The sequence below is a fragment of the Peromyscus eremicus genome, chromosome 8a (assembly GCF_949786415.1).
Source record: "Peromyscus eremicus chromosome 8a, PerEre_H2_v1, whole genome shotgun sequence".
Lineage (NCBI taxonomy): Eukaryota > Metazoa > Chordata > Mammalia > Rodentia > Cricetidae > Peromyscus > Peromyscus eremicus.
Genome location: NC_081423.1, coordinates 64,214,194 through 64,235,806, shown reverse-complemented (window position 1 = coordinate 64,235,806; position 21,613 = coordinate 64,214,194). Strand labels below are relative to the sequence as shown.

The following is a 21,613-nucleotide window of genomic DNA, read 5'->3' as shown; positions in this document are numbered from 1 at the left end:
CCCTATAGCGCATGTCACTATAGCGCATCTCTCTATAGCATATCTCTCTACAGAACATCTCTCTATAGTGCATCTTTCTATAGCACATCTCTCTATAGTGCATCTTTCTATAGCACATCTCTCTTCTGCTAAAAGGATGGGCACAGATCCTCTCTCTGGTGTGATCCCTAAAGTGATGGTGCCTACTGTTTTACCAATTTCTCAAGCACAGCCATGGCCATTCTCTCCATTAGGCTCTGTAGCCCAAGTGAGATTATGATGCCCCATTTGCAAAAAAAAGAAAACTGGACCTAGTAACAGCCCATGATTATTCAGGGCCACAGACTTGACAAGCTGCTTTGACCCCATTCTGTCTGTCTGGGAAATCCTATGGTTCCTTCTTTTTTTTTCAATAATTTTTTATTTTTATTTTATGTGCATTGATGTTTTACCTGCATGTATGTCTGTGCAAGGGTGTCAGATTTTGAAGTTATAGATAGTTGTTAGCTGCCTTGTCTGTGCTGGGAATTGAACTTGGGTCATCTAGAAGAGCAGTAGGTGCTTTTCATCACTGAGCCATCTCTCCAGCCCCTGGTTCCTTCTTTTTAACTTTGTTGACAGAAAGATCCCAGTCTCTATTTCCACAACCATATAAGATGTCTGACTCTCTGGATGGTTAGGACCACCTAAGGAAGAATGAGATAGTACCTGTGAAAGTGCCAATCATGGATAGCACTGAGCAGACTCCAGAATTGCCAGCTTTCTTCCCTCCAATCTCATGGAGCCACTCAGAATGTTGAAGGGGTTTGTAGACACTGTAGCCTAAGAACAATGCATCATGAAGATACTAGCAATTAGCATCATGGTCATGAGTCACATTCTCAGTTCATCTAAAGATTCCAGTTTGAAGCATGCACATTTCTTGATTCTTACTTAAACTTAGAAGCCAATCCAACTCAAAGCTACTCTAGACTTGCAGCAATCGGCAAACCCATCCCTGCTAGCCACGAACGGGGCTGTCAGCTCTTACCACTAAGGCAGAGAAATGCCAGGAAGAATGGCAGGTCTGGAGAAGCAGAGAGCTTGGCCTGACAGTCTAGACTTAAATAAATTGTATTTTCTGCCCGGGGGCGATAAGGTGTAAATCTGAAGCGTGTGTTACACTTACCCATCATTATGTCCTGAAATGGGGAAGGAGAGCTGCATCTTGTCCGAAGTTTGTAGAAAAATTGTGCTCTGTGTAAATAGCTCAGCAGCCTTTGATGCTGAGCCGGGAGGGAAATAATCCTCGGAAAAACAAGGCAGGAGTGGCAGACTCCACAGCCCAGGGAGAGAGGCAGCGGAGGCACCAGCCAGTAGGCACTGTGCTTTCTCAGAGCCCCCGGGGCTGCGCACACAAAGGTAAACTGTCTCCTCCATCATCTTAGCTCCTGATAGAATTATTTGTTCTAGCATCTTCGTAGAGATGCAAACATGCTTGGTGCAGGTAAAGAGGAAGCTGGTTAGGAGATGAGGGAGGGAGGAGGATTGGATAAGACTATTCAGCATGAGCACTGGACAGAACCATGTGTCCAGCCAGCTCCCAAGTGTACCTGACAGAGGCAGACAAGGGGATGTGGAGCAGCAACACCTTAGAGCCCATGCATTCACTCACTCATTCATTCATTCACCCATTCAACAAAATACACACTTCTTGTCCTCTGGAAGCTTATTGTCTAGAGGAAGACATAGCCAATAAATAAATAATGATCTAGTTACACCCTATGGCAGAGAAACACAGAGTGTGTGAATAAGGCAAGAAGGCTGAGCCCAAGGAGATTTTGGAGCCAAAGACTGAGATGGGTGAATGAGGCATGTCTGGGGAGATGACTGTTAAGCAGAAGCCTGATACATACAAAGTATGTGGGGAGAATATTCCAGACAGAAGAAACAGCCTGTGGACAGGCCCTGGGGGAGAAGAGCCTGTGGACCTCCTGGAACTGAATTGGCCAAGAAAGTGTGAAACATAAAGGGGAAGAAGGGAGTAGGAGGATGCACAAGACTCCAGGGGGTCTGGGGCTTCTTCCTGCAGGGTCTGTGCTGTGTGACACTATTCCTGGGGAGATGGGAACCAGTCTACTCACCCCAGACAGGGAACCAATGAAAACAGACCAAAGTGTGGATACCACCACCGTCTCACCTGGTGAACCAATGAGTTTTACTGGGGTTACTTACAGGAATGTGGGTGGGAGGTTACTTGCAAGAGCAAGAATGACTTGAAGACAACTCCACCCAAAGCCCACTGCAGCATGACTGAACATTCACAAAAGCAAGAAACCGGAAGTGCTCTGCACAGCCCGCAGCCGCTCAATGGGTTGGATGGGGTGTGTCTTCTGCAGGTAGGTCTTCCGAGCTCTGCTTCTTCCAGGCTGCTTGGCTGCTCTGGGAGTCTCCTGGGCAGCTGAGCTCATCTGACAGTATCTCCACAATCTTTACAGCTTATATATGCTTGTGGAGAGAGGGGCCCAGTGAATCTGGTCAGTTCCACAGACTTCCTGAAGCTATTTTGAGCTGTTTACTCCCTGTCCTAATGAGTTTCCCTGTGGGATGGAGTGTTGCACCTCCGCTTAGAACATCCTGTTGTTTTACCTCCCTGTAGACATCTTAATGAGCTTCCCTCCAAGATGGAAGGTTTTGAGCTTGGAGGGAAGCGCAACACAACAGCCTGCCTTGGAAGAAGCTCTTGGCCGCCATAGACCACCCCTTGGTCACCAGACTTGACAATGGTCAGCCTGGTACCCAACCCTGACCCACTCTGCCAGATCAGCTCACACAGGAAGACTGGAGAACGTGCCCCAGCACCTTTCCCCTAGGAGTAAGGGCAGCAAATCAGCCTGATATGAGGGCACTGACAGAATCTACCACCTGGACTGGAGTGAGGACCCAGCCTGGCAAGGGCCTGCCAAGGGGGAGGATGGAAATCTCTGTGCACCCTCCTATAAAGGACTTTCCACTCCCTTCTCTACAGAGGAAGACTACAGCTCCCTGGATTCGGCTCCCACTGAGCCTGCATAGAGCAGACAACCAGTAGCTAACAGAAGTTCATGTGGGAGGGACCAAAGAAAGCCCCTACATCCTGTCCAACTGAGGGAGGCCGCAACAAAAAAAAGGAGAGAAATTTCAATGAGGAGTCAATGTTCCCCTTGGACACATCCTCACTGTGTAACCTAGGGCAGCTGACAACCTCCCTGGTCTTCATGCCCTTATCTATAAAGGAAGGGGGATGCATGAGATGCTCTCCTAGACCACACTGAGCTCCCACAGTCCATCCTTCTCCTCTGTTGCTCAGAGTGGGGGTGAGGGGAATTACTGCCTTGATCAAGTCACTTGGTACAGCACCTGTGTGGCAGAGCTAGGATCTGGGCTGACTTCGGAAGTAGACAGTACATTTTATCCTCAGCCCAACATTCTAAAGGTCAAGGGCTAAATAGTGGAGGAAAAAGAAGTTAATTGGGGCAGCTGGGATGTGCAATAATTAGACACTAAACTGGAATTTACTTTTACCAACAAATCTTGCCGTGCGGATAGGCCAAGTGTAATTATGGGCAGTTTTAGAGACTGGGTGTTTATAGAGTGTCTACACAAATTAAGAAAAAGAAGGGAGAGCTTTGTTGAAACACCCCGGAAGTCATTCCTGACATATTCAACCGCTTGCGATAGATGTGCTCACTATAACATACTCAGCTCATTACAGTGGCCTGAAGAGCGTCTCTCCCGGGGACAGGTTCGTTAGCTGAGTCCCATCACTATGTGCACCAGTGAGGAGAAAGTGCAGTTCCTAGAGAAACTGTTTGCTTTGGACTTTGCGTCACTCTAGCTGTTCTCCCCCACCATGAAGCTGAGAGACCAACTTGGCCATCCTGAAACAGCACAGCTAGTCAGCGATTTGGAGTTGTTAATGGAGAAGATGTAGGCCCTGTCTTCTACTCACCCTTCTTGCAGATGCTAAAGGCAGACAGTAGGTCCTGGTTTTGCAACCACTCTGTTCCTTGCACATTGTAGGAGCACACACACACACGTGAGTAATGATTGGCTGATAAAAAAGAAGCAAATTGGAGCAGAGAGGAAGGTGCTTCCTCTGGGAGGTGACCCGCTGACCCAGACCCCTGTGTTCCTCCTTCTGGGACAGCACACCCAGGGAGAGACATGGATTTGAATTCCAGCTTCTCTTGTTATGAGTTGTGAGACTTTAATTGGCCCCGGTTCCCATCTCTGCACAGAGGGAGCTGCAATACCCATCCACGGTCACATCTGTGAAGGCCAAATGCAGTAACAAGCCAAAGTTCAACACGGTGACTGACACATGGTGCCCTTGGTCTTCCTGGATTCCTATGGCCCTTAAGAAAGGCAGTCCCTAATGCTGCTGCACTTGCTCTAAACCTGGCCCTGACTGAATGGCAGGGAGCCAGAGGGAAGTGGCCTGCACCCAGATCTCAGTGGCTGCAGGAATCCAATCCAGTCCACATGGCTTTCTTCCAGCCAATCTTGCCAGATGTATTTGGCTTCAGCCTGAGGTTGCAAAGTGGTTATATAACAAAAAAAAGAAAACACACACACACACACACACACACACACACACACACACACACACAATTAGCATTTTCAGAAAGCTCATAGTTTTTAGAGCATTTTTGCATGAATTATCTCATCTGATCCTCTCAATGACCTTGAGAAGCAACAGAGGCCTGGACTAGAACCCCCATTTTACAGACCAAGGAACCGTGACATACAAAGTTTATTTGATTCATTCAATACCAAAATACTGAGGGACAACATGAAAACTTGGACAAAGATCTCTCATCCCTTGCCCTGGACTTTTTCCACACGACATCTTTATGATCATGCTTTCATCAGGCAAAAATAGAGCAAGCCCATGTTGTGTGCCAGCTAAGGGCTCGGATTCAGAAGTGAAAGGCGGAGTCAAGTTCAGGAGTGGTGCATTCAGTATGATGGGAGCCATGGGGAAGACACAAGGAGAGGCAAGAAGGGAGGGTCACCCAGCCTGGAAGTCTTCCTGGAGGAGAAGAGGCATCAGTCCAGCCTTGGAGACAGTGAGCAGCTATCCAGGCAGAGGAGAATGGTGGCAGAAGCAGCAGGTAGAAAGGCAGAAGCAGGTAGACAAGCAGGGTGTGCTCCAATGCCATAGATTTACTGGTCTGACTCCACCTCCACTCTCTCTTCCATTCATTCATTTAACATATATTTATGGTGTCTGTGTGCCAGACACTGTGTGAGCTACTGGGGGAAGATGCATGAATGTGCAAGCAGATGCAATCCCCAAGACCATGGACTTGACCATCTCACAATACCTGCAGGCTCAGGCAAGCAGGAAGAGGGCAGAAAGTGGCAGGTATGTCAAGAGCACATCCTAGGACGTCAGGTGAAGAGGTTATAGATTTTACCCTGAAGGAAATGACCAGCCTCGATAGATTTTCAGCACAGGATCAATACAATAAGGTTTCAATTTCAGAAAGATTAGCTTATAGGGTGGCTAGAGAGAGATGTCTGGAATGCCACGAGCCAGCTAGGACAAGAAAGGACTGAGTCCTAAAGTCCATCAGAGATGGGGAAGGATATTGATGAACCTTGCTGGCTGCTTATGTATGGGGTGAGAAAAGGAAAAGCTGGACAGCAAGACTGGGGCGGGGAGGTCTAGCCTGAGCCCCTTGAGAAGTAGATGCTATTCCCCATGATGGGAATTCTGGGAACTGTTGGTTGAAGTGCTGTGTGGCTTTTCCTGGGGAGAGGCAAACAAAAGTCTACTCACTCACCTGGGCACTGAAGACAAAGTTCCACCCAAGTGTAGCCTAGTGAACCAGTGCCTTTTGTTGGGGTTGCCACTGAGCAGGGGAAGGGTTGCTTACAAAATATGGATGGCCCAAAAGCAGTGACATCACCAAAAAGCTCACCCCAGTGTGATTGATAGATGACTCATGAAGCTTCATCCTTGGAGCTCCCTATCCTACCTCCAGGCAGCTCAATCCTGTACAAGATTGTCCTCTGCCCAGCAATTGCTACTACTTATAAAGTCCTGCAGAAGTGCCTTGTGACTCTTGTGAACTTCAGAAACATCTTGTAATTTCTGAGTTTTGTTTACTTCCTGTGCCTTGTAAGTTTCATTACTTCCTGCCTCTTAATGTACCTTGTTCCAGCCTTCAGAAGAAAATGTTTCTGATGTGAAGGAAATAGCAACATAAGTAGAATATTGGAGCAAGTCCTGTGCCTTTTGGGACAGGCTGAGTACCTGGCATCTGTGGGACATCTAGGAGGTGTTTATCAGAAGTAATATCATTGTGTCTGCAGCCTAGGAAAGAGCCTAAAGCTGGGGGTATGGCTTAGAGGGTCAAGAGTTTTAAGATGATGTTTAATGCTTGGAAGTGGGTGCCATTTTCAAGGGGGAGTGCCCAGAAGGAGAAGAGGTCAAATACCACTCAACAAACCCCAGGGAATACCCATGTTTCTTCTTTGATACCAAAATCCTACTTGGCAAACATCCAGCCATTTGACAAGTTAAGGAATCATTGGAGAAATCTTTGGTACAAGGGGGTTAAGATTAATGGGCTGTAGGAACTCCAGCCTGCTGTGGCAGTTCTAGGGTCTTGCCCATCCCTGGAGCTCAATGTGATGTCACCATGTGCTTTTCTTTCTCTCTCTTCTCTCCTTCAGGTGTTTACAAAATATGGGAAGTGTTACATGTTTAACTCAGGCGAGGACGGCAAGCCTCTACTCACCACAGTCAAGGGGGGGACGGGCAACGGGTTGGAGATCATGCTGGACATTCAGCAAGATGAGTACCTGCCCATCTGGGGAGAGACAGGTGAGCTGGGCCCAGAGACACTGGCACCGGGTGGTGGCGAGGGATGCAGGCTTCCCTCAGAAAGGCTGGTGTGAGCCAGGTGGGCTGCTCTCTAGCAAGGGGTTAGTGATATTCTGACAGTTGGTGAAGCTGTCCCTAGCATGGTTATGCCCCTATTTCCCTCAGATTCCTCCGGGTTGGAGAGGATAAAGGATGTGAGTACTGAGGAGAGAGAGGAGACAGAGAGAGGAGATATAGAAGAAGGTTCAAAGGAACTGATATGGTTGGGTGGGTGAGTGGATTGATTTGGGGAGAAGAGGGTAGAATAGACCAACATATTCCTCTCTGAGCCAACCCAAACACCAGATCTATTCACAAAGTCCAACTGAAAGGATACCAGGATATGCCTGGGGACAAGTAGAGGAAGTTATGAGGTGTTGGAAAATCAATGAACATGGACCTGGGGATATGGCACCATGCCCATGTAAGGCCCTGGAGTTCTTTAAGTGCCTGGTTCAAGTATTTATTCTTTTTATTCTGTAGTTTGTCATTAGCAATCAAAGTAAGAATGGTATGGTGTGTCTTCGTTAAGGCTTCTGTTGCTATGAAGAGACACCATGACCACAGCAACTCTTATAAGGAAAACATTTAATTGGGACAGGCTTACAGTTCAGAGGTTAGTCTATTGTCATCATGGCAGGAAGCATGGCAGCATGCAGGCAGACATGGTGCTGAAGAGGTACCTGAGAGTTCTACGTCTGGATTGGCAGGCAGCAAGAAGAGCGAGGGAGCCACTGGGCCTACCATAAACTTCTGAAACCTCAAGGCCTACCCTCAGTGAAACACTTTCTGCAAAAAGGCCACATCTAACCCAAAAGGCCACACTTCCTAATAGTGCCAATCCCTACAGGCCTATGGGGGCCATTTTCATTCAAACTACCACATGGGAGGCGGGGAGACTAAGTCATTGATCACAACCTAGCAGAATGAAGAAATGCACCACAGTAGAAGTGGGTACACAGGAAAAGGCTCTGGAAACACAGGGTATTTTTGAATGGGGTCTTGAGATTGTCCTGAATTATCTAAATGAGACTAATGTCATCAAAAAGTTGTCTATAGGAGGGGCATAGGAAGGTCAGGAAGAGATGGCAATGTGATGTAGCCATAAGCCAAGGAATGCAGAAAGTTTCTAGAATTTCACCAGAAAGAGAATATCAAGATGTGTCCAAGAGTAACAGCCAGAGATATAAATAGGATCCATATAGTAGTAATGTTGTGCACAAGGCACAGCAGGGAATATCTTAGTAAGTGTTCTATTGCTGTGAAGAGATGCCAATACCGTGGCAACTCTTATAAAGGAAAGCATTTAATTGGGGCTGGCTTACAGTTTCAGAGGTTTAGTCCATTGACATCATGGTGAGAAACATGGCAGCATACAAGCACACACAGTGCTAGAGAAGTAGTTGAGAGTGCTACATCTCGGTTTTCAGGCAGAGGGAAGAAAGAGAGAGCCTCTGGGCCTAGCTCTTGCTTCTGAAACCTCCAAGCTCACCCCTAGCTTCCTCCAAGACCACACCCACCCTAACAAGGTCATACTTCCTAATTATTTCAAGTAATGCCACTCTCTGGTGACCAAGCATTCAAATATATGAGTCTATAGGGACCATTCTTATTCAAACCACCACATTCCCACTCTCTTGCTCACATAGGCTTGTAGCCATATCATAATGCAAAAAAATGTATTCAGTCCAACTTCAAAAGTCCCCATGGTCTATCACAGTCTCAACACTGTTTCAAATTCCAAAGTTCAAAGTCTTTTTTGAGACTCAAGGAAATCTCTTAACTGTAACCTCCTGTAAAATCAAAATCAAAAAGCAGATCATACACTTCCAACATACAATGGCACAGGATATACATTACCATTCCAAAAGGGAGGAAAGAAAGCAAAGTGAGAAGGAAATACTGGACCAAAGAAAGTCTGAAAACCAGCTGGGCAAATTCCAAACTGTGCATCTCCATGTCTGATGTCAAAGGGCTCTTCAGATCTCCAACTACTTTCAGCTTTGTTGACTGGAACACACTTTTCTTTCTTGGGCTGGTTCCATACTTAGTCTGTAGTTCTCAGCAAGTATCCCATGGCTCTGGCATCTCCAATATCTTGGGGTCTCCAACATAATCCAGGCTTCACCTTGGGCTCTCTAACACAATCCAGGCTTCACCTTCATAGCTTCATGCAATGATCTCTCTAGGCCTCCATTCAAGAACACCTCTGCCACATGCCTGGCCTCAGCAGCTTTCTCTGGCTGTAGAGGGAGATTCCACAACACCTTTCTAATATCCTTGACTCTAAAGACAGAACCATGTAGCTGAAGCTGCCAAGTTCTGTTGATTGCTGGGAATTTGGCCCCCTCATTCAAATACATTTTCATAGGCTTTCTGTTTTCTGTGGTTTCCTTCACAGCTTACGCTTTTCTTTAATTCCTTTGCACTAGTTGGAAGCTTAGTTGGGTGGGGTCTCACCAGGAGGTCACTGCTCCCTCTTTGCAATTTAGCATCAGATTTTTCCTTAAACTTTTTATCTCTTTGAGCACTAGACTTAGCTCCATCACACTTCCTGGTGCTCCCTTTCTCCTCAAACTGTACATTTTATATTTTTCCTTGCTCATCTTCCTCCTTTTCATTACAGATCTGCATAAGAGTGACCACTAATAACCACATGACACAGTCCATAGTAGGCTGTCTTGAAATCTCCTCTGCCAACACCATTAATCAAAAATTCTTCAATTTTGCCTCAGGCAGACTTTTCTGGACAAAGCCAAAAAGCAGCCAATTCTTTGCCAAAGCATCACAAGAATGGACTCTGGGCCACTTACTTATATTCTCCCACACTGAAACTTCTTGAGCTTGGCCCCTACAGTTCAAATTGCCCTCAGCACTGTCTTCTATGGTCCTACTAGTATGACCCATTAAGTCCCACTTAAAGTGTTCAACTGCTTTCCTAATCCAAAATCCTAAAATCCATACTCCACCAACAAACAGCATGATCAAGCCTATCACAATAATCCCCCCACTCCCTGGTATTAACTTATTTCTTAGTCATTGTCCTCTTGATGTGAAGAGACACCCATGACCATGGCAACTCTTATAAAGGAAAGCATTCGATTGGGGCTGGCTTATAGTTTCACAGGTTTAGTCCATTATCGCCATGGCAGGAAGCATGCCAGCATCCGGGCAGACATGGTGCTGAAGAAGGAGACAAGAGTTCTACATCCAGATCAGCAGGCAGCAGGAATAGAGAGAGCCACTGGGTATGACTTCAGCTTCTGAAACCTCAAAGCCCAACCCCAGTGACATACTTCTTCCAACAAGCCCATACCTCATAATCCTTTTAAGTAGTGCCAATCCCTGATGACTAAGCATTCAACTGTATGAGACTATGAGGGCCATTCTTATTCAAACCACCACAGGGACTGTGGCTGAAAGAGTGAGATGAGCCTTCAGAAACCCGTAGAGAAGAGGGAGTGGATAACAGATCTAGTAGAAGGGAGAACCTGAGCCTTCAGGCTGGAGCTGAGGAAGAGAGAGGCCAGACAGCTCTGACTCTATATTTTGCTGCCCCACCCTATGTTTACTCTCACTGAGGAAGAGCCTGAGGCCCGGCTTCTCTGTGGTCCTGCCTTCCAGCTGCCAAGGCAGGAGGCTTCCTACCCTGAAGATGACCAGCTGCAATGATAAGCATTCTCTCACAATGGAACTGTCTCCTTTTCCCCAGCACCTCTCATTTGAGTACCCGGATGGAGAGAGGTGACAGTGGCCATTGACCCCACATGATGGGTATCTCTCAGCAGCTTCAGCTGAGAAGTAAAATCTCCCTATCCTACATGCAGCAGAATAAAAGTCTGTGTTCCCACTTAGCTCTGGCATCCCCGAGAGCTAGTCATCTGGACCAGGCTTTTGAGAACATTCTGAGGCTAGGCTGAATGCTTGGACCATGGGACTTCTGATCTTCTAACCCTAAGTCCTGGGGGTAGTTTCCCAAAGGGTATCCCTCCTTACAGAAGCCAAAGCATACTTGCTTGTTGAATCACCTGGAGGAAAAGAGAGAAACAGGGATATCAAATGAGGGCTGAAGCCCTGCCTAAGCAGAACTTAGTCATGTCCTTCCATAGCCACTTGGCAGGTGCTATCCTGATCCCTTGATTCGGGAACAGAAGTATATGTACAGACAATGCACACACAACGCCAGGACCTCCATCACAGACATCCTCATGCAACCCAGGTCCCGACATCAGTAGGATCTTGAACCTGAACACCAGCTGTTGGTAGAAAGGACTCTGATGATGCAAGGGCTTTGTCATCAGAGCCACCTAGGAAGTCAGCATCCTCCACAGACATGAGTGATGAATGAACCTCAGAGGTCTTCCATACTAGGCCAGCCTGTTTGTTTACCTGAGGCCCAGAGTGAAACAATGATGTGTTTGACATCATTCAGTAAGTTCACAGCCAAGCCAAGCCTGCTGTGAACCAGGCTTGACCATGAACTATGCCAAGTCAGAGAAGTTCTTCACTAAGATAAAGAACAAGCCTCATTTCTAACATGGAGCAGGGACTGGGTTGTTGTCAAAGATGCAGAAGATGCAAGATGAAGGCCCCACCTTTTTAGAAGCAGATTAACTGACTCTCACTCCTGCCAGGAGCTCTATGCTCTCTTTTGAAGTTGGACATTTGGGGGACACCGAGCAGCAACTCAAGGCTCTGCAGGGAATGGGTAGAAAGCAGGTGGAGGCAAGAAACTGGTCACGGGAGAATCTGATCAGCACTGTCCAGTAGAACTTCCTGGGATCAAGGAAATGTTCTCTGTGCTGTTCAGTATATTATCTGTGGCTAGGGGAAATGAGGAACTAAATGTTTAATATCACCTTTTTAATATATTAATTTAAAACTAGATATCTCCAAGAGGCTTGTGCTACCATACTGTGGAGCAGTTAGCATATTGGAATACACCTTCATCAAACTGTAGTTGGTTCCATTCAATCTTGTCTCCATAGCGACCTCTCACATTCTTCTGGCCCACTCACCCTTGCCCATTCCCCTCACCATGACCTTGAGTGTCAGGCAGAGTTCCTTGTGCTCACTATATAAGGAAATTGAGATTAAGGCCCTTCCCCAAGGCCACCCAGTAGGAACTTCTGGATTCTTATATCAGACCCCTCCATTTTATGTTTCTTTAGACTGAGAAGCCACTGAGCAATGACTGCCTTTGAGAGACATTGATTACTTAAAGTTGCTTATTTCCTGGGTGAGTCCCACATGGGTGATGAACTTCAGTGGGACACTTTTCTGTGAAGCTATCTGAGTAGGGACATAGATATCTACTTGGCTGTTGGTCCTGAGGTCTATGAGCAAAGTACTGCCACAACCCCCAGAAACAACCCACACAGATGCCATCGTGCTTCCGTGGGTGCCTTACTTCTCAATTCCTGCAGGAAGGAGCCCAGGTCCCCCTAGGAAATATTTGCGTGATGGTGGAGGAGAAAAATGACTGCCATGGGAGTGGCCACAGGTGGTGTGAGGACTGAGACAGTGTAATAGAACAGAGAGAACGGCCTCACAGGCTGAGGCAGACCAAAGGGCAAATCTGGCTCTTCCATTTCTAGCTGTGTGTCTTGGAAAAAGTAGAGGAACTTCAGTGAATACAACGGAAATTCATTGGCTGTTCAGGGTGGCTGAGGGGCTCAGAGAAGAGTGCTCCTCATACTCCACAGGAAAGGATAATCTAGAAATCTCACAACTGTCACAAGGGTTCCTGGATGGCCTTGATATGGGGAAACTCCCTCCTGCTGGAAGAGAATCTTTGAGACTCTTGCCTTGTCTGTGGACAGCTTCACTCTCAGACAGCAAAAGAATCAAAGGCAAAGCAAGGACCCTCCTCTGGTTGTAATTCCAACTAAAGAGAGGGCACTGGTTTGGCAGACCACACATGTGATGAGTTAGAAAAAGGCAGCCGCTATGGCCTCATGCTTAGTAAATAGAAGGTAACTCCATGAAAATGATTGCAAATGCCCCTTCCACCAGGCTGCTAATGGCCCATATTAAGGAGCCCAGGGCATCAAACATCTCTAAGTGGGGCACCCTGACAATCTCCCATTTTGATGTTACATGTGAACCTAGACAGGGTGCCCCCAAATGGGTCCTGTGGAGCATCAGAAGTTCTGGGACTTTATATGTTCCACAAATAAAAAGAATCTGGGGTCAGTAAAAGAATCTAGGGAGCCCTGGTTAGACCGTGTAATCCACCTTTATTCATTGCAGGAATTCTTTAATATGCTACATCATGAATCTCCAAGACAGATATATTGTACGCAGCATTTATTTTCTAAATGCCTTTGGCCATGGAAACCTCCTTTTCCATAAAGGAGCTCACAAAATATACTTCTGGAAAAAGCCATCCTAGACCAGAGAAGTACAGATTTCACGGCCAGAGTTTTCGAACGGAAATTAAATTGAAGACAGGTGGGAGGTTGTTAAAAATGAAACTCTGTGTAGATACCTCTGAGTAACTTCAAAGATAAAAGAAATAGGCAGTGGGTTATCTGGGTTGCACATGAGAGGAGCCTGAATCAAACACGCTCAGGCATCAAAAGAATTGCATTGCCCTCGGAATCTGAGACAAGCTCCAACCACCAGCCGGCAGGAGGAGAGGGCTGCAGCTCAGAGTGCTGGGACCAAGGTGCCTATACCCTGGGTGTTCTCACCTGCCTCCCTCTGAATCCTTACCCGTCTCCCTCACTAGATACAGGCTTTTTCTATGCATATATGTATTCATGTGGCTCTTAGCAGTTACTAAGATTTTTATGTTTCAGATCCTGCCACACCAGCCAGACTACTTTGATTGCACCACTGATCTCCCATTAAAAACACACACAGCAAAAAGAGCAAAGACACAGTAGTTATTGGCCCAACTGAGTTGAGTGACCCACCCCTGGGCCAATCAACAGTGAATAGGGGAGTGCCCTTCTAGTGGGGACTCTCAATAGACACTGAGGAAGTTGGACGAAGGTGGAGAGGAGGGAGTCCCTCAGAGAACTCTGCTGGAGGAGGTGAGCCAGGGAGAGGGTTGAGAGGGGCTGTATCTGAAGAGACCAGAATTTGCTTAGGGGACTTCAGTTCTTAGTGCATGTGCTCAAACACAAGAAAGATGACAGCCAGGGCCCCCTCTTCCAGGATCTCCCACCTCTGGTTGATTTCAATGCAAAATACACTGTTGTAATCAAATTTAATCTGCTTTGATTTTCCCAAATCCTAGTGTTAAGTATGCATGAATGTGATATTATGTCAGATGTATTTCTGAGCAGAGGAATTATTTTTGAAATCTCTGCTGTAGCACAGTAAAGCCAGCCCCCATCATCTTTTGGGTCCTCCTTGCTCCTAATGCCTCCTCGTTGACTTGACTCTGAATATACTGGCTTTCCTTGATGCTTCTGAAATGCTCCAGGACTGTCTTCCTTCAGGACATCTGTATTTGCTATTCTCTCTATTTATAATCTATTACTCAGATATCTACTTGGCTAATTGCCTTTTCTGCTCAGTCTTTGCTCTGTTATCACCTACTGGGTGTGGCCTAAATACCCTGGGTACTGTTTTTACAATTGTGACCTCACCTACTCTCACTCCTTACCTCTCACCTGTTCAACTAAGTGGTCCTTGCATCCATAACATGTCCTACCTTCAAGTATGCTACATGATTTACTGATTTATTGGTTTATTTTGGTCTGTCCCTTCCTCTAAAACACAAGCCCCTAGAGGCCTGGATCTGGATCTCACAGGACAATAAGTATTAGTTGATGAAGAAAAAAAAAATCACTTGAATTATGCATACTGCCAGAGCCAAGATGAAACAAGCATTAACGATCAGCTACTGTGTGCCACAAACATTCTGTCTCATGACCCCTTCCTGATCCCCTGGTAATGAGGTATTACAGCGCCCAGTGAAAGACGAAGAAACGAGGTCCCGGAGAAGTTGAGTGAGCTCCCCAGGGGCAGCCTAGTTAAGTGGATGAAGCAGCTGAATTAAGCTTAAAACTGCATCGGAAGCCCAGAGCAACAATGCTCTCTATCCACCAAACTCTTTCAATGTGCAAATTGTCACTGTCAAAGTCCTGTTGGGAAAGAAGCTGAAGAGCGATGGTTTGGGTAATAGACATGGTGATAGGTCTGCCCGGCCTCCTTTTCTTCCTGGTCCTCTTGCCTTTCTTTTTTTTTTTTTTTTTTTTTTTTTTTTGATTTTTTGAGACAGGGTTTCTCTGTGTAGCTTTGTGCCTTTCCTGGGACTCACTTGGTAGCCCAGGCTGGCCTCGAACTCACAGAGATCCGCCTGGCTCTGCCTCCAGTGCTGGGATTAAAGGCGTGCACCACCACCGCCCGGCCCTTTTGCCTTTCTAAGAGTGGAATCATTCATTATATTGAAGGGAAGGTGCTCCCCACATAGGAAAGAGATGAGAGCGAAGCTTCTCTGAGTCGTCTGGAGGTGGAGACTCCAGTCTGTTTCTCTCCCTTTCTCCTTATGGCCAACCCTGGTCCATCCCGGGAAAGCCCAGGGCTCCAGGGCTCCGGGGAACCCAGTTTGAAAACCACTGGATGAGAGGCTGGTGGGGTGGATTAGTCAGTAAAGTGCTTACCTTGCAAATGTGAGAGACCCGGTTTGGATCCCCAGAAGCCATATAAAAAAGTGGGTGTGACGACACAGGCCTATCATTGCAGAGATAAAGAGATGAGAAGTAGAGACAGGAATATTCTGGAAGCTTGTAGTACCCAGTTAGCCTAGCCTGGTCTATGTGGGGACCTTTCCAGCCAATGAGAGACCATGTCTTACCTAAAAGGTAGAAGGCTCCTGAGGCATGACACCCAAAGTTGGCCTCTGACCTCCATATGTGCAACCCACACCCACATGCACACCACACGCTCACACAAGCACACACACTAAAAAAATCAAAGAGAGGGGATTAGAGGGGAATTGGAGGTTATTGATAGGAACATGATGGCTGATGCTATGCCATGTGTCCAGCTCATAGAGCTACTCTGAATCTCACCCCGCTCCTGCTGGGATGGAGAAAGGGGGTCCCAACAGACCTGGGGAGCAGCTGAGCCTCAGGGCAGCTGCCAGGAGAGATTTATGTATAAACACAGTGGGCTGAACACTCAAATTTACGAGACACTCCCTCCCAAAGCCTTCCCAAAGGGCACCAAAGGAACTGCCTTTGGTAAACCCACAGGGACAGTGGCAGGTGTCATAGTGTGGAAGATAGGAATCAGGGAGACTGCTAGTAACTGACTTGAACCTTGACAAATCAGCCAGGACCCCATCATTCCCACCACAAACCGCCCCCCCCCGAGATGAGGGGCCAGACGCCCCCCCCCAAGAGCTGCTAAATAAGACAATATGCTGCTGAAGTAAAGTTAGGGGCTTCATTTAAAGTCTGGGGTATGGTTCTCTTTCTTCCTCAGGGATCATCAGTCACTGGTCCACGAGGGGGGAGGGAATAAGGGTCTGATGGCTTGTGGGTCCTGCTTATGGGTCGACGGAGATAGCTCTCTGGGGGACAGCGTCAGCTTTATTCCAGAGTATAGAGAATATATAAGATTGGGCACAGTAGCTGGAGAATCACCTAATTTGCATTGAATAGCACGCTCCTGTTATAAAGCTCCTAGTACCAGTCTTAGCTATCATCTGTGGAAGCACGATCCTATTGTAAAGCTCTTAGCACAATGTCTAAATACCATACGGGCAGTAGGGGGAAAGCTCTGGCAGGGAACTATGCCAAGGGTCACACAAGGGATAAATCAGGCATCCAGGCTTAGAGACAGCTTTCAGATAAGGGCAGGCCTCCAGGCCTAGAGACCTTCTCCAAACAAGGGCAGGTAGAGAGCAGGAAGCCTCAATGGGGAGGGAGTCCTCCATGTTGTTGAGCTCAGAGAGAGCTGCTGGGCCATGGGTAGACTGCAACCTCTGACCAGCAGGGCCTCCCAATTCTGGGGGGTGAGCTTGTGAGCACCCCCAGTATCTTTCTGTGATCCAAACAGTCACAGAGTTATCTCTCTCACCCCAGCAGAAGGTGACACTGGCACAGATGGACTTTGGGCTTGGGGTGGTCACCTCACCAGCAGATGACAGGGTGAGGAGCTAAATGGAAAATGGCACAAGGAGCCAAAATCCTACTTACTGAGAGGGGAATGCCCAGCCAGGCTTATCTGCTGTACCCACCCCTCACAGAGATCTGAGGACGCCTGGAAGCTAAAGAGACAGGTCAGGACAGGTTAGAGAGCTCAGACTAAATGACCTAGTTAGATCATGCTTGTGTGACATCTCTTGACAAGTCCCCAAACAGCCACAAAGAAAGTCTACAGCCTTTAAGTACCTCTTACCCATGAAGGGACAATCACAAAGCCAGGCATTTGAGGGACACCACTCATTTGAGGGGTGACACTGACTAAGAACCCAAAAGTGAACAAACAAAGTGTGAGGTAGAAATTATTGCAGAAATTGTTGCAGAAGCTGTAGAGCCAGATTGCTGGGGTTCAAATCCCAGCTGTGCTGCTTCCCAGCTGTGTGGCCTAAGGTGATCTACTTAACTTCTCTGGGCATGTTTTATCACCTCTAGATTGGGGATAATAATATCTACTCTATCGTGTTGTTAGATGGGTTGAAATATGAGTTAATATAAAGATGGGTTTAGAAAAGAACCTTGGTCATATTAAGTAATACATAGTATTTAATAAATGAAAAAAATGCACAAAACAGAAGCATCAAAATGATTTAATTAGCATCCTCAGCAGAGAGAAGAAGCAATAATACAACCACAGATGCACAGGACTATATTAAAAAGGGACATTTTGAGAAAAAGAAGAAGAAATTGAAAATCAAAATATGATTGCATATATTAAAATGCAATTTATAGAAAGGCTGAAATTTAACAATTCTACCCCAAAAGTGAAAATTAAAAGACCAACAGATGTAAATGGGAGAGGAAAAAAACATAAAAATTAAAGAATCGATGCAGAAAAAAATCCCACATCTCTAAAGTAGGAGTTCTAGAATGACAGAATCAAAGGGCCGGAGGGGGGGGGGGGCGGACATTGGGAGGGAATTGATGCAACTCTTTTTGTGCAGGTCACCAAGTCCTGTCTGTGGTGGGGACAGAGCACATAGGCCAAGACACACATTCGCAAAATCTGGGCTGGCAGAAATAAAAAAAGGACATCTTAAATGTTTCTGGAGAAGAAGAAAATGGTCATCCTCCTGGGGTCTAGAATCAGGTGTCAGAACCACACACAGGAGGCAGAGCATCTCTAGAGGTGAGGCCATGATCCTTCTTGTCCGATATAGGATCCTACACTCACCAGACTGCAAATGAGGTGTGAGCACAGAACTGGGCTTCAGAAAAATGTGTTTGGGGTAGATTTTTCTAGAAGTTACTAAAGGATGAGAGAATAAAGCCAGGAGGAGGCTCCTATGAGAGTCTGGAAACAGAGAACCCCTGCTTAAGGAGAATTCCAGATGTGGATGGAGCAAAGGGCAGGTGTGAGGAGGGGGCAGTGAGTCCAGAGCAGAGCAGGCAGCTGTGGGCTCCAGGAGGGACCACTATTGTGGATCTGGCCACCGTCCTGAGAGGCATTGCAGGGTTCTGCTCCCAGGCCAGGGTTCCAGGGAGAGGAGATAAGAGAGATTAGCAGGCAGAACTCCAAGCCATACAAAACCAAAAGACGGGGGGGGGGGGGGGGGGGGATGAGAAAAACAGAGATCATGATCATCTGGGGGGCTAGAGAGATGACTCCGTCAGTAAAGCGCCTCCCTCAGAAGTGCGAGGACCTGACTTCAAATCCCCAGAACCCAAACCAAAAGCTGACACAATGGTTTGTGGTTAAAAGCCCAGCAATAGCAAGATGGAAGGTAGGGACCGGTGGGAGTCCATGGCCAGCTAGCATGACCTCTTTGATGAAACTCCGGGCCACTGAGAGGCCTTGTCTCAAACAGAAGGGAGAAGGTCCCTGAGGAACAACTCCTGATGTTATTCTCTGACCTTCACACATGTGCCGTCCATCCACACACACGTACCCACACCCACAAGATCACACAAACACATGCCTTTCTACGTTACAAGACTGGACTGGGGACAACGTTTATATAGTCATAATTATGTAAAAGCTAAGCACTAATTGAACCAAAACGTATACTTGCATTCTGATATTCTGAGAGTGACCAGAAAGGAAGTATGCATAGGCATCCCATGGAAGAAGCCCACATATTCATTTTCCATGGTAAGAACTCAGGAGAAAGCACGTCAAAGTTGTACCATCAGGACGTAACTGGCAAGCAGTTGTCGCCTGTGGAACATGAACGTGAACACAGAAAACACAGCTCAAGGAGTGGGCTTAAAGTCGATGCGTCGGAGGAGTGGGACTTAGTTGGAGGGGGGCGGGCAGAGATGGATCATTCAGTGCCTTGCAGCACCATTTAGCTTTTAAAATTATGTACATAGACTGCTTTGATAAATATAAAAGTTAAATTAAAAATAACCATAAATTTTTACCATAGCTGGAAGGCCTGGGCAGCCATCAGGGAGAGTACATTTCCTACCCCCATTACAAATGTGACATGGCAGGATTGAGACTGATGGTTGCCATGGTTTCTCCAGCATCTCTGCTCCCAGTAAAAACTCTTGTCATGGTGCCAGGTCCTAAGGACGTCAAGAATAAGAGGCAGCGACTCTGGCCTGAATTCTGAGAGTCCAGAGCACAGTGACATGCAGCCACCAGCTGAGCTGGCCCGTTTACTCCCAGAGAAGGGCTTTGTGCTGGATGGGCATCTCCACAGGTGCCTGAAGACTCAGGAGGAATGATGCTATTAATTAGATGCACTGTTGGAGGCAGGCATCTATGAAGCAAGCTGATTTTTATCTGGCTGGAGACTTGCTAAGTGTGATGCAGAAAGCATATATATTATCTTGCTAGAGGTCCCAGTAAGGCAGCCAGCAGTCCAAAGAGAATACCCAGGGAGCTGATGAAACAGAGATATCTACCCTTCATGCTCATCTCTTCTCTTTAAAAAATCTTCACTGAGCACCCACCGTGTGCTCGGGCATCACAGGGATACAGGGGAAGGTCCAGGCTAGGTTTTCAAGAGTACACAATCCTGAGACTTTCTGAGGAATACATATATGATTCTGTCATGGTTCAAAATCTTTTCATCTTACACCTTTCATTTCCAGTGTCTAAGGAGTGGCCAAGTCTTCACATTGTGGTCAGGAAACATGAGTGAGTGTCATTAGGTGCTATAATCACTAGAATAAAAACGGAGAACAGGAGAGGAGGAGTCAGTTCAGAAGGGAGGAAAAGAGTGTCTCAGGGGAGCTGCAGAGAAAAATGACCTTGGTTTCCTCATTTGCTAGGCAATACATGGGAGTTAGAGGAGGCTGTGGGGTTATGGGTTGCTGAAATCTCCAGTACATAGAGAAGAAAGCCAAGATCAGCCCAGAGTGTGCTAGGCTGGCTTCTAGGTAGAGGCCAAACCATCTGGTAACTGGCCTGCTGTGTTTTGCCAAAATGTAGATGTGGGAGCTGGAAAGATGACTCAGCAGTTAAGAGCACTTGCAGTTTTTTCAGAGAAACCAAGTTCTGTTCCCGGGCACCCATGTTGGGCTGTTCACAACTGCCTATAACTCTCAGGTGATGCAACACCTTCTTCTGGCCTCCTTGGGACATCAACACACACACACACACACACACACACACACACACACACACACACACACACAAATGATAATAATTATTATGATAATTATTAATGCAGGTCTGGAAGTCAGTCCTCATCCAGAAGCCTAGGCTCAGCTAGTAGCTTGTTAGGCATGCAGAATCTCAGGACATGCCCTGAATCCTCACTGCACCAAGGTCCCTGGGAGACTCACAGACACTCAGCTGTAGGAAGCTCAGGCCTAAACCACTGTCTCCCACCACACAGAGGCTGGATAAAGCCTTCTGAACAGCAAAACCTTTCTCTTAGATCACCACACATGAAAACCTCCATGTTTTTATATTCACTGATTGACAAAATAGTCAAACAAGGTTGCTATGAATTCTGTATCACTTAGGATAGGTTTTGAATTTGGTAGACTTATCGGTCAATACACTACAAGATCTATTCAGCAACCTCACCAAACCTGACTTCTGCTGTCAAAATTTTCATAAATAGAATCATATTCATCCACTAACTGCCTCTACAATTTTAGAGACATGGGCCTCCTCAGTGGCGTTTCAAAGGTGGTGTCTCCCACATGCTGATCATCCAACCCAGTGATCAGCCTTCTTTCAAGCCTTCTTATCAAGCAATTTATCGTCTCTGAGCCCAAATGCACTAGGGAAACACGTTATTTTTTTAAAAAATCCTTGGGGTAAATCTTTTCCTAACGAAACTGGATTGAACTCCATACCTGGCCCCTTCACTGATCCCTGCTTTGCCAAGATTCTGTTTAACAGAAACCGAAGTGGAGCCACACTTCTTGGTTGCCTGACCAAAATGTAACATTCCTATCTCTTTCCAGCGTGGACATCTGACCCTGCATTATAGAAGGTGCTATTTGATCCTCCTACACACACACACACACACACACACACACACACACACACACACACACACAAGGAAATTCTAACCTTTTCACCGGTTAATATATTTAACAGCTGCCAGGAAGCAAGTTTCTCCCATGGTGTCCTGGCTAAGAAGTATTGAAACCAGGACTGGGATCCACA

At 46.6% G+C, this 21,613-nt stretch overlaps 1 protein-coding gene across 2 annotated transcripts in view; it reads left to right on the top strand.

Moving 5' to 3' along the window:
* Window positions 1-21,613, top strand: part of Asic2 (acid sensing ion channel subunit 2) — a 1,069,830-nt gene that overhangs the window by 966,116 nt on the left and 82,101 nt on the right. For both annotated transcript variants that reach the window (XM_059271337.1, XM_059271336.1), the window contains exon 2: window positions 6,685-6,835. In XM_059271337.1, coding sequence (XP_059127320.1) covers window positions 6,685-6,835 — 151 coding nt within the window. The remainder of the gene's footprint in view (window positions 1-6,684; window positions 6,836-21,613) is intronic.